This window comes from Mauremys reevesii, linkage group 7 (genome assembly GCF_016161935.1).
Source record: "Mauremys reevesii isolate NIE-2019 linkage group 7, ASM1616193v1, whole genome shotgun sequence".
In the NCBI taxonomy this organism is placed as follows: domain Eukaryota; kingdom Metazoa; phylum Chordata; order Testudines; family Geoemydidae; genus Mauremys; species Mauremys reevesii.
The window spans coordinates 110964128-110981316 of NC_052629.1; the positions used below are offsets into that span (position 1 = coordinate 110964128).

General features: G+C 42.3%; 1 protein-coding gene across 1 annotated transcript in view; it reads right to left on the minus strand.

Moving 5' to 3' along the window:
• The window catches only part of ARL8B (ADP ribosylation factor like GTPase 8B), a 37363-nt gene that overhangs the window by 15463 nt on the left and 4711 nt on the right, over nucleotides 1-17189 (minus strand). The window contains exon 2 of the mRNA XM_039482073.1: nucleotides 1303-1383. Coding sequence (XP_039338007.1) covers nucleotides 1303-1383 — 81 coding nt within the window. The remainder of the gene's footprint in view (nucleotides 1-1302; nucleotides 1384-17189) is intronic.

The window sequence follows — 17189 nt, forward strand, 5'->3', positions numbered from 1 at the left end:
CCATTAGTCAGTTGTCAGCATTGGGTAAAAAAAGATACTAGCTAGAATACCTTTGTGGGTACCTTTGTATGTTTCTGCAATAAGCTATGTGTACATGTGAAGGATCATAAGCCACACACTTATGGACAAAAAAATATTTCAGCCTTATGCTATATACTTGATGTTACTGGAGGTGAGGGAATATGATCAGGACATGATATCAAGAGGCTGGTAGAAGCCCTAACCCTCTGAAAGCTGGGAGCCATGTTAGTCCAAGTGAGTCTAGTATCCTTGGATTTCTGCCCCATCGACAGAGTTGACATAACGTTTACTAGAAGGTAATTTCAGAGCTTCTCCTTAGTTGACAGTGTGTTTGCTTTACAGTGCTGTAGATGGACAGGAGACACTACAATTTGTTAATTATATAAAAGCAACACATCCTTGCCCAAAACTAGAAGTCATTTTAATTTTGAAAGTTACAGCTTTACTCTAGGTACCTTAGCAGTGGCATGGGTAAGGGAAGTGGAAAAGGTTGTAGACAAATATTCATTTATTAAGTTTGGGAAGTCTCATTGGACATTAGTCATGAGCAGAGAGCTTTAATACATAAACGTGTTGTATGGCCCATACATTCTCTGGCGTGTACAGCTTTTGGTATAACCATGGCCTTTCATAATAAGCATCTTGATGCTGTTATCTATAAATGGAAGGTGAGCCACATATGCTAGATGCAAGAAAACAAACATAACAGTAACATAATGGGGCGCTCATCATGCAACTTCGGCATATTTCTCATTTAATGCAGAGTTGAATGCTGCATGGAGAGAAGCCAGCATTTAAACTTTTATCTATGCAAGCACATTAAGTAAGAGTTATTCCTACTGATCCACTGGAAAAGAGTTGAATATAGTCATAACAGAACATGCCAGTTGAAAATTCCATTTTCACATAGAGGTGCTCTTAAGCATGAAGAAGTTTAACAGAAGGTTCTGGTTTGATTATTGCATGCATTTTTAAATGCTTCAGGAAGAAAAACTGTAATTCCCCTGCAGTGTTTGCAACTCAGACAAGCAGCATTATACTAGTGACTAAGAACCAGCAGGCAAAAACAGGCTTGTCTGGTAGGGGGTGGGGTTTTTTTTGGGGGGTGGGGGGGAAGGGAGGTTGCCTGCTAGTATGACAAAACAAAGCTGGACTTATGAAAGGTCAATTTATTTTTCTCAAGTCTGTCTGAAATGAACTCGGACTGTGACCTAATCTGAGAGCATCCCTTTAAAAACTAATGCTTTTGTCCCCACAAAGAGCAAAATGTTCTTGACGTACCTTTATCGTCACATTACCCTTAGTAACTTTCCTCATGTTGAAGCCCACTGTAGGAATCATGTCTTCACTGAATTGACCTGACTGAATAGAAGAGAGTTTGTATTAGATCTTGTCACAATAAGGAGAGAATGTTTAAGCACAGAATCATGTATATGCACGATTGGCATTGTTTACAGTACACGGCTATTTAAAAAACAAAAAAACAAAACAACTTACTCTTGTCCTCAGATAAGGAGAGAATTTTATAGTTGAAGTGCCAAAAATATAGGTGATGGAACTAATTTTTGTACGAAGGCCTATTAATGCTCATTTCCAACCATGATTTCACACTCATTCCCTCAGGCCTATTCAGAAATGTTTCAGTCAAAAGAATGAATGTCTAGTGAGCAAGTATCGTGCGTGAAGCTAAACCAGAGAGGAAAAATGCTTTGCTTACGTTAAGCCACATGAACACGTGAAGTAACTCAATGTCTTGGTTATACAGAGCTCTAAAAGAAAAACTATGCAAGCACTTCTTGTGATGGAGCTTAGTATTCCAGCTGTGTGCTGTGTGAACCTCACTGCATCACTCTGGAATAGGTATTTTTCCTAAGCTATTGGAAACATGTACAGAGGGTGTCAACTCCAGTGGGATTGGCTTTCAACGCACACAGAAAAGCTATGCTTCAGCTCCCTAGATCAATAAGATGGCAGCTGGAAGAACTTGCCAGTTTTGTTTCTCAGGAGGCTCAGAGGCTGTGCATCTCATATTGCACAATTTCAACAGTACTCAGAAAAGTGGGAGTGGCATGTGTCCAGACCTGTACACAGCACATGAGGATTTCAGTGTGACTGAAGGTTTGAAAGAATCTTCATGCTATTGTGCATTAATATTTAGTATTAAAGATTAGTTACGAATCATGGTCTTACAAGAAGTCTGGTGTGCATGTATAAACTGGTACTTCCTTTTGTAGTAATGATATAGTTCCTACTTCTATCTGTAGTGTTAGCTTACATTGGCCAAAGGAGCTCTTTTACATGGCACTGGAAACTAGAGGCCTTTTTTTTTTTTTTTGGGGGGGGGGGGGGGAGATAAACAGGTACAGGTTGCAATAGTGCAGATTTTTCCCAGGCTATTCTGCCTCAACTTTAAGTTTACCTCTGCAAAAGTAAATGCCTTCTTCCAGACTCAGGTCTCTGCTGAAATAGTATTGGCTGTAGTAGGTTTGTGAAATGGGTCAGTGTCCACTATAATCAGACCAAATCAGGTGACTTTTGCGACATGTCTCAGATGTGAAAGCTCTCTCATTACTCTAAGCTATCCAATCTCTCCAATAGCATATTGCCACAAGACAAGATCTTGCCTGCATCTTTCCATAACCTGACTCATTAAGTAGCTAAACTGTCGTGTAATATTACTTACGACAGCTAAAGAAAGCAGCCAAGTTAAAACTGCTTTAAAACATGGTTCACGAAGTAATAGCCAAAGATAATGATCAACTTGTAACACCAGGCTTGTGTCATTCTATCTCCTGGTTACAGAGTTAGGCGCCTTCTACGGTTCAGTTGCCCTTTACCTCTGCACTGCATTTACCCATTATTGAACCAATGAATAAAGGCAACTGGATGCCTAAAATACAGATTCACACACGGGTCCAGCAACTCTGATAAAGAGATTGTTACATAAGTTGATTTTTAAACAGAGACTTTTGCAAACTCACCTTTGCTCATCTGACTGATCATATAGAAAGACCTCTGCAGTTACAAAAGTGTGTTGTATGTTGACTTTACTACTGAACTCTGAAATGCAGAGGAAGAGACCAACCTCAGTCTAAAGAAAGATACAGTTTAAATGACAGATGAATGAGTGGGCAACTTGGGTAAATTTACAGATTCTATTTATACTGCAAGAGGTCTTTCAGGAGTTAAGACATGTCCAGAGAAGCCAATGGCTTTTTTACAGCATAATTCTGAAGCTATTTTGACTTTATAATTTGTAGATTGTTGCAACTAGCAATTAAAAGTGACTAAGAAAATTTTGTCTTTAAGACACCCTGCCAGTGGAGGTTTAAGTTGCTGATTTTTCAAGCCATTGCTAGTTCAGATTTGCATTTTCACTGAAACTGCTTTTGTCTTGTAAGTGGCTTAGAAAAAAGGTCCCGAGTGAGACTTCTCTCATAATTCTGAGGTACTGTGCGAGTAGGTCAGTGAAGTTCCATTTCATTATTCCAGATGCTTCTCAACTGACAGGTTATTTGGCACTTATTTTGTAACACAAAAATCTTACTAGCCATTCTGTATATCGTCGATACCTAGTTTTCAGAGCATGCTCAGCATTTTGCAAATGTCAGATTCCAAAGGCCTCAGTTGAGCACCCAGAGAACACGACCCATTCTTTGAAGGTGATGGCCAGGGCTTCAAAAGTTTACTCAAGCCATTCACCCAAAGCCCCATTGTGCCCAAACCACACTCCACAGTTCCTTCAAGAATGAAAACAGCTCTCTACTGTAACATCAACTTGATACTTTTAGAGACGTTACTTGCTTTGCTAGACTGTACCCTTCCCTTTTAGGTTTCACACCTACTCCCCACGCTTTCCTATACAGGATTGTGGATGGCTCTTTGTGTGCAGTCATCTTCTGGTTAAGTTTTTCCTCTTCCTTCCAGCCCTTATGACTCTTTCCACCCCTACACCGTGCACTGTGTTTCACTTCTCTCCAGCAAGCCCTTTACCCTATTTGCTACTATCTAAAGCAGTGGTCCCCAAACTTTTCAGGGTCATGAAAACCCATGACCGTGCCCCCCTCTACCTCCACCTCCCCAGGAGTAGAGGCCAGGAACAGGGCTACATCTCCGGGGAGGGGAGGGGCATGGACAGGGATAAGGAGGGGCCAAGGCTGGGGGCAGGACTGGGACGGGGGCCGCAGCCGGGGCAGAGACGCAGGGCAGGAGCGGAAGCCACAGCCAGGCTGCAATCTGGGGCCAAGGCTAGGGGCATGGAGCTGCAGCTAGGACTGGAACAGAGCTGGATGGTGCTCCTGCCCCACCCCCCATGGGGGCTGGCCGGGTCCCTGCCATGTCCTCCCCTAAAACTTTCCTCTGTGCTCCCCTAGGGGGGGCGTGCCCCACAGTTTTGGGACCTCTGATCTAAAGAGTCTCTAATAGCATTATCCACACAGGAAGGAATCAGGCCTAATCTTCAGATTAAAGGTGTACTCTACTAGCTTAGACAGCAAGAAGCCAATCACCTAAAAACTATGAAATACAACTCAGACCTCATTTATTAAGTATATTCAGAATGTGGTGGGATGCTTTAAGCAAGGCAAGCTTAAACAGCCTCAATATATTTGTTAAATTGTTCTTTGACAGCACATCAGGTACAGCAAATTTATAAGCAGTAATATTCTGTTTGCCAGACAAAAGCTGCCTGAAACTGCAATGTCTATGTCTTTTCTGAAGGTCACAAGACCATACTGCTTTCTACAATGCACAAGGTTCCTACTTTTATTTTGATCACTTGGCTCTTTCAGTTTTGCTCAACTCAGCTCTTTTTTCACTGCTCTCTTTAGGTCGTCTGTGCCTTCTTCAATGCTGCCCCTTACATCTGAAACGCCCTCCTTCAGAACACAGGTGACCATTCCTCCTTAATATGGCTCACTTCCGTGGAACCTAGCCAAGTTAATCAAATGATCAAGTTTTGAAGTCATACAGTGCAATGTGTTCAGGGCCCTGTATTTTGGAGGATTATGTGTCCAGATAAATTGGTGCACAATTGCCCTTTTGGTAGCACAAACTAAAGTTTCATTTTAAAGAAGCCAAAAAAGACATTACATTTCAAAAGAAGGCTTCAGAATGTGAAACCAATCCAAAGTTGAAGATGTTTACCCAAGTCTACAGGTAGTTAAGCCAACAGCTCATAAAAAGGTGATAAGTTACATCTGACTATTGAATGATGTTTACAGTTTCACTGCTAACCATTTTAGCACAATCAAGTTCAGGTGATACTCTGATGGCTATAGTGACGGATAGTAGGACGGGCAACCAGTACCTATGAAGATTTGCTGAGGTGAGAAATGACAGATTCCAAACCCTAAAAATCAAGTTGATGCCAAATCTGCCCTTATACTAAGAGAAAGGAGATCGATCCCCTCCAATAATCAAGAGCTTCAGCAAATCCCTATTCAGCTGAAAGCTTTTCATTCTTGCATTCAAGGCTCTGCACAACTCCACCCCATTCCAATACCTCAATTCCTAGACTCCTTATCCTCCACCCAGCGCCCTCATGACTGCTCTCTTAGTCTCTTGCACTCTCTGCTATTTCAATATGCCTTTTATGCTTGGAAAGTTATCGTTAGTCTCCCTCCCCTCATCCAAGATGCTTCTAAATACACTCCTATTCCATCAAGCATTTCAGCCATTAGACTACATTATATCTTCCACTTGTGCCTTTAGGTTGTAGGCTCTTTTAGGTTGTGACTATTTGTACAGCACTGTATAGTTAAGTGTACATCAGCACAGACTCTTGCCTCAGATGAAGTTTCCAAAGGAACTATTCTACACTACATGACACTACTCTGAGTCTCTAAAGCAGGGGTAGGCAACCTATGGCACGTGTGCCGAAGGCGGCACAGAAGCTGATTTTCAGTGGCACACACGCTGCCTGGGTCCCGGCCACTGGTCCAGGGGGCTCTGCGTTTTAATTTAATTTTAAATGAAGCTTCTTAAACATTTTAAAAACCTTATTTACTTTACATACAACAATAGTTTAGTTATATATTATAGACTTATAGAAAGAGACCTTCTAAAAACATTAAAATGTATTACTGGCACGCAAAACCTTATATTAGAGTGAATAAGTGAAGACTCGGCACAGCACTCCTGAAAGGTTGCCGGCCCCTGCTCTAAAGCAAAACTAGGGTACAAATTTGTTTGACAGGATAGGACTTGTTTAGGCAAGTCACAAGCATCAGTGCAGGTGATTCATTTCTAACTTGAGTTTCAGCATTTTATAGTTTGCCTTGTGGGCTACGCAAGATTGTTCAGAATTAAAGTGAAACAATCTTGTTTCCTAGCTTTTCCACTACCACCCTTCCCACAAATTTCACTATCATCCAGTTACCATCCTAACCATTAGCCAGTATGTAAGGATTCTTCTTCAGTCTGCTTAAATCAATTCTACTATGCAGGACAGAGTAAGATTGGTTTAAACCAAAAATGTTTTCAGCAGAATAACTAAAGAGAAAGTCATTGTTTTAAACCCTTGTGACCACAATATACAACATCCCTGGCAACAGTTTCTTCCTACAAAGCAAACCATTAAAGTATTTTTCACTATAGCTGCACCCTCCCCAAGGAACTGCAGAGACTAAGTACTTCTAGCAGGGAGAAACGGCTGCTTTGAATTTATTGCTAAAGACGACAGTTGCAAAATCCAACATGTAAGACAGATGTTAAATGAAGTACCATTGTGTCAAGACAGTACTTAGGCAACTGTACTGAAAGTAAGAACTATCTGAAGATTTAATCTCATTGCTACTTTACTATGGCCATCCAACATCTTCACAGATAAAAAGAAGCACCACGAAGTCAGTCAATGGCGTGGGAGAAAAACCCATACACAAGTGGCAATGTTCAGGGCTAGCGGCTTGTTGTTCCAAACATGTGAAGTAACTTTGCTAAAAGTGACAAAGGCTTTGCATCAAGTCGCTTTGCATCAAGTTCTTTATCAAGGCTAAGTGAGCTGGTTAAAGTTGAGCCAAGATAGCAGACGTAATCTACGTTGTCCAGAGCTTCATTACAGATGCAGATTTTAGGTGGGATATTGGTGCCCAATGACATGACAACTGTTTTCTTGATTCTGATTACTTTGCTGAACTTGATACATGCAGAGAACTTATTCATTAGGATCTGCAATTCATCAGGTGAGTTAGAGATGAATGCAGCATCATCTGCTAAGAGCAGATCCCAATTAGTGAGCTGGGTGACATGCCTTTTGCTCTAAACTCATCCAATGTTGAACATGCTGCCATCAGTCTTCGATGCAATTAATATGGCTTCTTCCCGGCAGGCACAGAGAAGTTGCTTGCAAGCTTTCTCCCTTGTGCCTTTAGGAGCTCCGGAGGTATCTGATTGTTGCTTGCTGCTTTCTCAGGCACAATCTCTTTAATAGCTTTCTCTACTTCAAGAGTTGGTGTTTGGTACAGCTCCTGCATTGTTGGAAGCTGGGGGATGGCCGCTAAGGCAGTAATCAGAGATAATATATAATTAATACTCAGTCCATCGGTCAAGTTGTTCTTGCCTGTCAGGATGGTACCATCTTTCGCTTTCAGGTTGGCAGTCTTTACACAAATTGGACTCAAAGAGGCACTTGGTCCATCATAGGTACCATGAAGGTCCCCTCTGTCAAAGTAGGTCTGAATCTTTTTGTACAGGACTTGCCAATACTTTTGGGAACATTCTCTAGTGGCTTTCTGGACTATAGTCTTAGCCTTTTTGAGCTTAAAAGTTCTGGACTTGGTTGGTTGTTGAAGTAAAGTTAGGCAAGCTTGCTTTTTCTTTTCTATGAGTGGGAGTAGCAGACATTCAAACTAGTCAGGTTGTTTTTTCTTTGTTGTCCCAAAGAGATCCTTGGCAGTAGCAAGCGTCTTGTTCTTAAAATTTTCCCACAAGGTATCAGAATTAGGGGAATCAAGTTGTTCATTTTCAGATACACTCAAGGGCACATTGAAACTCTGCACAAGTGTCAGAGTCCTTCGTGTTAGTAATATTGAGGCAAAGTTTGACTTTTGGCTTCACATGACGGATCTTTTTAAGATGTACCGGTAATTAGAGCATGGCCCCAACAGTGTCGCAATCAGCGCTATGCATTGATTGAGCATGCAGTTTATCACCAATGTTTCTATGATGGATCAGGAAGAGGTCAAGCTGATACCAGTGTCCTGAGCTGGGATGCCTCCATGTGACCTTGCTGTCAACGAAACACGTACTCAAGACCATCAGCTCACAAGAGGCACAAAGCTCAAGGACATGCTGGCCATTTTCATTGGCCAACATGGCACAGATAGCCTCAATGATGTGACCCCAATGTTCCCAGTCCTTACCCTAACGGGCATTGAAATCAACAACCAGTGAGTCTGCTCCTTATGGGGACATTCTTGATGATTTGCTCCAGTTGAGAATAGAACTCAGCTTTATGCTGTTTGGAGTAGTCAGGTGTTGGTCTGTAGATGGACAGAAGATTCAAGCTCCAGAGCCCTATATTCAACATCCAGCTGCATGTTCCTCTCACTGATAAATACCGGAGGGGTACATGCACATGCACTGAGGACAGACTTCTTGACAGCAAATCCCACACCGTAGATCATTGGTTCATTTTCAGCAGAAGTGGTAGTTTACTTCTATTTAGTGATCCAGTTTCCAAAAGTCTTGTCTCATCGAGGATTGCAATATCAACACCCAATTGATGCAGTTCTCTATCAGTTATGGCTGTTTTCCAAAGTTCGTGGTCTTTCAGTTCAAGTATGGTTAATATAGTGTGCACGTTCCAACAAGCAATGATCAATTTAGAGCCAGGAAAGAAGCAGCTGGATGGGAGCTTTCTTAGCCCATCTTTTCTAGGGCCTTCCCCAAATTGGGGCAAGCAGGCCACCCCTAAATAGGGCTGCTTGAACATCACCTGGGTCCTTCCCACCAGGACAAGCGACCATCAAGATGATTGGTATAGACTTGCTGCAACTTCTAGACAGAACACCACTCCAAGTTGAAGGAAGTACCTGCCTTACTGTGTCTGCAACTGTACCTTTTCTAAATGGGAGTGGTCTCAAGAGTGTGGATACTGTTGGCCAACAGGATTTTGTCTCATCTGCTTTTCTGGGGGCATTTTCTTCACCCAAGGAGTTCCACTACCACCCCTAGGTACCATTGGGGTTTCCCAAGGGGAGACAGGTTTATTGACCGGTGCCTGTCACTCGCCGTTGCATTGCAGGCTGCACAGTCTATATATCTAATGGCAAACCCTGGAGAAACCGGCCAGACAGTATTGCTACTTTACAGCAAGGTAAAAATAAACTAGCTTTAGTATTTCCATAAACCAAGATTTCATGTCAAGCAATGGTCAGCAACTTGATTTAGCATTAGAACTACTTTGAGGGCAAGTCGCCCACTCTACTAGGTACAGTACAATGCATCCCATTAACAAGCATTCCTGTAGCTACTACAGCCATCCATTAGTATAATATCTGCCTGCTGAACAGATGGCGCACATATATTTAATGCTATAAGCTTATAACATAGAATTGTATAATAAAATCAGCACAGTCATGTTAAGTAAAATTCTATATCCTTGGAGCACAGAAGAGGTTAATTCATCTCTAGACAGAAGATTCCATTTGTTTCTATTGTCCTTTCCCCCTTCCCCAAGTCCCTCAAAAGGAAAGTTTAACAGCTCTTGTACAGATTCCATTTTTTCGTTAAAGCTTATATGAGAGAATGTCATAAAAATAGTCTATTAATTTCTGGCTTCTTCAGAAGCCATCTGCAAGAATTACAGCTTCCTTGATGAACAAAGACAAAAAAAAACTGTTCACAAATCTTTCGCTAGAGTATCCTTTCTATTGGAAGAACAGTAAGTCGTTCAGTTCATAGGTCAGGCATTCAGAAGTACAACTCTCACAGGCTGTCCATCAATGACCACAACCATTTTTTTTTTTTAGGATCCAGTCCAACAGAATTCTACTTGACTGGCTTTAAACGTACTTCCGGGAATCTATGTAGGCTGAGAAACATGTATCTTGCAGGCAGATGTGGAGTAAGAGTTAGCACAAAACATGTTGCATTGAAAGTAGGCACAGAACCCTCCATACAAGCTTCATACATTTGGCTGAGGCAACTTTTAAGCCTTCATGAAGAAGTGGAAGGGAAGGCCAGTACCAGCTGCTACAGGAAGAAGGTGCAGAAAGCCCTGCAAGAAAGCATTATGAACAGCCTGCCCAGGAATTTCTTCGTTACGCCTCCTTAGTTAGAGGCTAGGTTATGCCCCAAAGCTTGCAGGTTTATACGTCGCCGAGTGAAAGCGAGCTGCAGCCCCTCAACTTTTATCTTTTACCCCCATCTGTGGCACTGGGATAAAGCCAGACAGGTGTGCTGCTTCCTTCCAACACTCTAAGTACTTTAGAAGCACTAAAGGTTATTCAGCCTGCTCAGTGTCATTCCAACTCCTGCACTGGGCAGACTCTCATCAACAAAATATGGCATCTGTAACTCAATGCCTTTACTTCATATTGAAGTCGAGTGAATTTTGTTTAGTGTAGAATAGAGAAGTAGTTTTAATCGGCAAGTTCACTTCCTTAACCCATAATGCATTGCAGGTGCCATTTTCTGCAATGTCTGACCTAGGGTTTCAGTCTCGAGGCAGGCGTTTGGCTGCTGCATAATGTGTCAACTATATAGTCTGATGAATGCTGTGTCACTTTGAGGACAGCAAGCACAGTATGCTGACTTGAGTCAAACGGTAGTGTTTGTTTTCAGTGCTCATTAATACCACACTCATTAGACATCTAGTACTTCAGTAAGGTCTCCTGAAAGATCACTCTTGTTTACTATAAGTGCGTATCCAGTTAGCCAACAAGCTTCTCCAAAACAAACTACAACATTCCAGTACAGGTTTTTACTAAACCAGAACTGAAAGAGAAAATAAATCTACAGAGAGCACGGGAATTAGCTCGCAATTTCAATTTCTGGCCCAATCTCACTGTCTGTGCAGCTGCACAATGAACTAGAGAAAAAACAACAGTTTTCTTTGCTTGTCATTTCCCGATCAGAAAAGGCATCAAAAATTTGGAAATTCACAGTTTTACAAGTATCAGAGGGGTAGCCGGGTTAGTCTGTATCCACAAAAACAATGAGGAGGCCGGTGGCACCTTAAAGACTAACAGATTTATTTGGGCATAACCTTTTGTGGGTTAAAAAAAAAAATGCTGCTTCTCAGCCACCCAGCTCTGAAGGCAGTACAGAAGTCAGGGTCGCAACACTATGATCCCCACTAAAATAACCCTGTGACCCCCTGCAACTTCCTTTTGGGTCAGGACCCCCCAATTTGAGAAACTCTGGTCTCCCCCATGAAATCAGGGGTATAGGGTAAAAAGCACAAAAGATCAGTAGTTACTGCTGTACTGCTGCTGGCTTAAGATTAGGAATACCATACTATACCATCCATACTTCTACACTGCTGCCTTCAGAGCTGGGCAGCTAGAGCATGGTGGTTGCTGACTGAAAGCTCACCTCTGCAGGCAGCAGTGCAGAAGTAAGGGTGACAATACCATACCATGCCATCTTTACTTCTGTGCTGCTGCTGGCAGCAGCTCTGCCTAATCAGTGGCTGCTGGCCAAGATCCCAGCTCCGAAGGCAATGCCGCCGCCTGCAACAGCACAGAAGTAAGGTTAGCAGTACCACAACCCTATAACCACTATAACCTTGCAGACACCCCTCTGCCCAACTCCTACAATTACAATACTGTGAAATTTCAGATTTAAAAAGCTGAAATCATGAAAATTACTTTTTATATCTTATGACCGTGAAATTGACCAAAATGGACCATGAATTTGGTAGGGCCCTAGTTATTTGTAATACCACGATAGTATGTTATACTTGAGAGTTCCACAGGTAGTAAAGTTTAATCTTACCTACTTTGTTTAAAGTGGGATAGTTATCAGTCACCGTTGAAATGAATGAATTTAAGCCAACTAACATGTCTCACTTTAACACGAAGGGACAGTTATCCAAAAACTTGTATGCAAGCAGTTTGGGATCCGTTCTCTTCAACTCTTTCTTACAATGTCCTTGGGCCATAGGATATTCTTTATCAAGAATGTTATACCTGAAGTATCTGAGCATAAACTATTTAGATATTTGCCTAATATAAGTCTTGCTGGCTATACTAGGTACTTGTGCAACATTTACTATACAGGTCTTAGGCCAAAACAAATGCTTCATGTTCAGTTGTATTTGAGACACTGCATGTGTAAAGCAAGCTGCTTGCTGAACACTTCCATCTTAACCTGACGTGTTGCAAGCCTCCACAATATGCAGAGCGCTGTAGCTATAGTCTACTCTACGGCCTATCATTCTGTAGTTAGAACACTGGCTTCCTGTTAGCTGTGCTGGCATTTTGTCTGAAGACCAGTTTGGGATGTAAAGTGAGACTCCAGCATATGATCTTAATATGATTAGTATATAGCTCTAGAGCTGCTACTCCTTGCATCTGCGTCAACAATTCATTTCAATTTTCAGCATGGGATTTGAAGTATTAGAGGCAATCTACAAAATAAAGTTGATCTACAATACTTGAGTTCAAGTTTGAAGCAATGTTTCTTTGCTACCGCCAATCTTCAGAAAATTACTGCATGTTATGAACTATTGAAACTTAACTCATCAACAGAACTCTAATGGCAATGCCATTACGCAGGCTTTATCGTAGCCTTTTTAAAGTAACATACAAATATAAGTTTAAGTACTAATTGGAATAAATTTAAAGAAGTCCTAAATGCCTGACAAGTATCAGCTAACAGACTTAGTGACAGTATGCACAAGACCTCCATTTCAGATATTTGGATATGTTACTGTAACTGCCACATGCTTAAGTGTGGACGTTTGCTTCAAGTCGGGGGAACAGCTAGTTCTGAAGTGACAAACTACTGCACTGTTCAGACCCTGAAGGAAGGTTAACATTAGGCCAGTGCATAGACTTTTTTCCTGCTTTGGTCATTTTCTGATATTTAGGCCTCAGCCTACAAGTTTCTGCCTCTATTCAAAACAGAGAAGTACACCCCCTCCCCTGCAAATACTTGGCAGGTGAGCTTTACACCGAGCTCTAGAAATCACACTTGGCAGTGAGGATGGACTGGCTTTTATTCACTGACTTTTACCACTGAGAGAAGGGAGTACAGTGCAGAGATTAGATCTGTGGCTTAATATTTGAGCTTTGCTGCAGAGCAGCTCCTTAAGATGAAGCACATGCAAAAACCTCCACCTTTAGTATCCTAAGGGATTCAGAAAATGATACATCACCAAAGCTTTGCCATTGCACAAGACAGATTCTTATCTACTAGTCAGCCCAACTTGCTCATGACTTGTCTTCTTGACAAATATAAAGGTAGCATGACTCAAAGAAATGACATAATGAAGCTTGGGTATTGATTTTATCTAAGATACACCCCTGTCCACCCAAACTGGAACTCTCTCATGGTTGCTTGTATTAGCTGTAGAGTATTCATGCTAATGTCTCCTCCCAATCATTCTAATGAAGAAGACTGAAGTTAGTGTTTTCCTGGGTACCTTGACTTCTGGCACTTTACACAAATTTTTAGAGTCCTTCACTACAGGGAAGCAGGTCTTTGACCCATATTTATAGAGTTTTAAATAGCAAAGCCATCAAGCCATACTGTAAACTCACTCAAGGCCACTGCATCATACATTTTGAACTAACGAAGTAGAGGCAAACAAAAGAACAGTTTAAGATTCGTTTAGATGTTAGTTTAATATCAGTAAATTAAAACCAGTGAGACTAAATTAGAGACCGTGTTTCAATTGTTTCCTGTTGTGATGCCTTAGGAAGATTCAGAAACTCCCTATTGATTTAGGGACTCACTTGGTATCCATTGAGATCCAACAATGAATATTCCCCCAACAACTATAAACTGGGCTGCGGTGAAACCATACAGTTGGAAAGTTTAAGTAGATTAGCTTGAAATGCAAGTAACTGAAGCATTTATAGTACTTGTTTCATAGCCCTACCTTGATGTTTCCTTTAAGCATTCTAGATAGCTCTCTACTGAACTGACCACTAAATGAAGCACAGTAATTCAATGGAGAACAAGAGCTGAATACCACCCCTTTCCACCTCTAGAGGTTAAGGTATATACAATCTGAAGAGAAACCTCAAAGCCTTTATTCTGCTCTCCACAAATGCAACAATGAAACTAATGAACTTCTATTGCAAGACAAGATACATCACAACCTGGCGAGGTAAATCACCTCATGTATACCTGAGTGAGGATATATTCATCTCATCACCAGTGGTAAATAAGGTATGTCTATGCTGACCTGGAAGCAAGCCTCCTACCGTTGGTCCACAGATTCTGAAGCCTGGTGGGACGGTGGGCTTCAGAGCCCCTGTTCCAGCCCAAGCAGCAATGTGAAAGCATAGTTTACTCTGATATTTTTAGTGCCCTAGCCCAAGCCCTGCTACCACAAATCTGTGGACCCAGGCTAGGAGACTCACTCCCCAGTGCAGTGCAGACATCCTCAGAACCCTGTGAGAATATATAACTTTACAGCTCAATTACCTTTACGATGCCATTCATATGCAGATCCAATATGGATCATCCTGAGATGACCTATCTGTCCCTCTCAGCACAACTGGGCTTGAGCATTCTTCCTTTGGGGAAAAAAATTCTACCAGTATTTGTATTACAGCAGCATCTTGAAGTTCCGAATAAGGATCAGGGCGCACTGTGCTAGGTACTGCACAAACCCAGAAGAGAAAAATAATCCCTGCCCTAAGGAGTTGACAATCTGTTAGTTCATCCATTTTAGAAAATGAGTTCAATGTACTGTAAAATGCACTTTCGGGTTGCAGACACTGTAAGGGAATGTATATATTGCAAAAGAAATCAGTCATTTATAGAACGTTTGCATGATATAAATGGAAGAAGTTTATGAGTGCGACTGTATGATGGGGTTGCTTATAACGGTAGTGGGCAGGGCTCAGCTGTTATGAGGCTCACTTCTGGTTTATATCTTACGTCTCTAAAAGTTTATGCTTCAGTGTTTCAGCTGGCCACCTGCAGGGTTCAGGAAGGAATTCTCCCCATACGAATGTATTCTGGTTGTTTTGTTTCATCTCCTCTCTGACACATTGGGGATGGCCATGGTTGGAGATGGGACACCAGATGAGGCAGGCCAGGGCTCTCAGGTACTTGGCTAGCTGGTTCTTGCTCACATGCTCAAGCTCTAGTTTATTCACTATATGTGGGGTAAGGAAGACATTTTCCCTTGGTCAGATTGGCAGTGTTCATAGGGGATTTTCACCTCCTGCGCAGCATATGGATGTGGGTCAATTGCCAGGATTATCTGTGTGTCTTTCACTTAATCATAGCCCTGCCATTGTGGGGGCCTGAGGCACTAGAGCAGGGGTTCTCAGGACAATTTTTGGTGGCCTCAGAATGCGGCCACCAGATCTTGCTGGTGGCTGCTCTCACACTTTTTCCTAAAATACTTAATTAGCTTTAGGAAAATAGTAAATATGTACAGATACCCCTTCAAATCATTGTAATTTATTTATTGATAGCTAGTAAGTCTGTTGTGAGAAGTGATATTAACAAACAGACTTACTCAGCCCCAGCAAGCCTGGGGACAAATTAAGCCCTGGATGGAGGGTCGAGGGAGGCAGTGTGGACCAGGGGAGATGAGGCTCAAGTGCTGGAGTAGGCTGAAGCCTGAAGCCCTGCTACCAGAGCCCTGCAGCTGGAGGATAGGGCCCACGGACAGAGCCTGAAGCCGTGTGGCCGGAACCTGGGGCCTGCCATTGCACAGCCAGAGCCCGGGGCTGGAGCCCAAAGGCCCATGTCCAGAGCCTGCTGCCCCGCCACCCCTGGGCTGAAGCCCAAAGCCTGAGCCCCACTGCACCAAGAAGGCAGGGAACTCACTGGCTGCCTGCTCCTACAGCATTGTGTCCTAGGTGACTCCAGAGGGGAGGAGAGCCCAATCCCTGCTGGTAGCTCCAGCAACCAACACCAAAGCAGTGCATCCAGGGGCAACAGCGAGGGGGAGGGTCACTATTTTGCCCTCCTCCCCACACACACATCACAGACCAGGAGGCTGTGGCCGCAAGAAAAGCCCCTGATGGCCTCATGCGGCCATGGTGGCCATATCTGAGAAACACTGCACTGCTGCACCTTGCTCCCTCCTTTTCTCTGCCTGTGGCAGAAAGTCTGGTCTCCTGTGAGCTGTAATGCTTTGATCTAATTTCAGTTTGGGGGCTTAGTGTGCAAGTGCTGGGTGGTGGTGTTGGCCTGTGATGTTCAGGAGTTCAGACTAGTTAACGTGGTGGCCTCTTCTGGCTTTAAACTTTATGACTAACTCGCAGGGTGAGATTGATACTGGGGACTGAGACCCCTTTCATAGCCAGAGGCTGAGAATGATCACTTTGGGTTTTGTTCACAGGGAGTCCAATAAGTTTAAGTGTCCAGAAACTGAAGCCTCAAAATGCTCTTATTAAAGGAACACTGTCTGATAATTGAACACCAACACGTATGTTCGTAAGAAGAGGGGTTTAATCTCTTATTACAGGTTTAGACTTTTTTTTTTTTTAAGTTCAGTTTAAAACTTCTCCATAATGCTGCTGTATTTTGGATGCCACACACAAGAGGAACAATGGGCCAGTCTGTTTAATAATCTTCATTCCACTTTGACACAGTTGAAACAGCAGGAGTGAAAGATTTTTTTTAATGTCTTGTTAACAGTGCAGTTTAAAGGTATATTAAGAGGACAGTAAGTGTTAGATTTTAGAAGAGTACATGCTTTCATTAACAGTTGGTTACCATTAAGCGGGGGGGACCAGAACATTTGGCAAGCATGTTTGGTATTAACAAGCAGGATCATATATCAGGCAGCCAGGCGTCAGACAGGAGTTTTACAATAAAATCAGCCACATATAATGCATGAAGTAGCTTTTGGAAGCTGAAGTTCAAATGTAGAATCAATGTTTACCAAAACTAGTTCAAGACTTTTAGGTTTTACGCAACAAGAATCTATCAGCTCACTTGAAATATTTGTGTTTCAATTGTGTCACATGATTAAGGAGATTGGTTGCCCACTCGGTTGCAGCTTTCTGACAGTAAGCCTGAAGAAA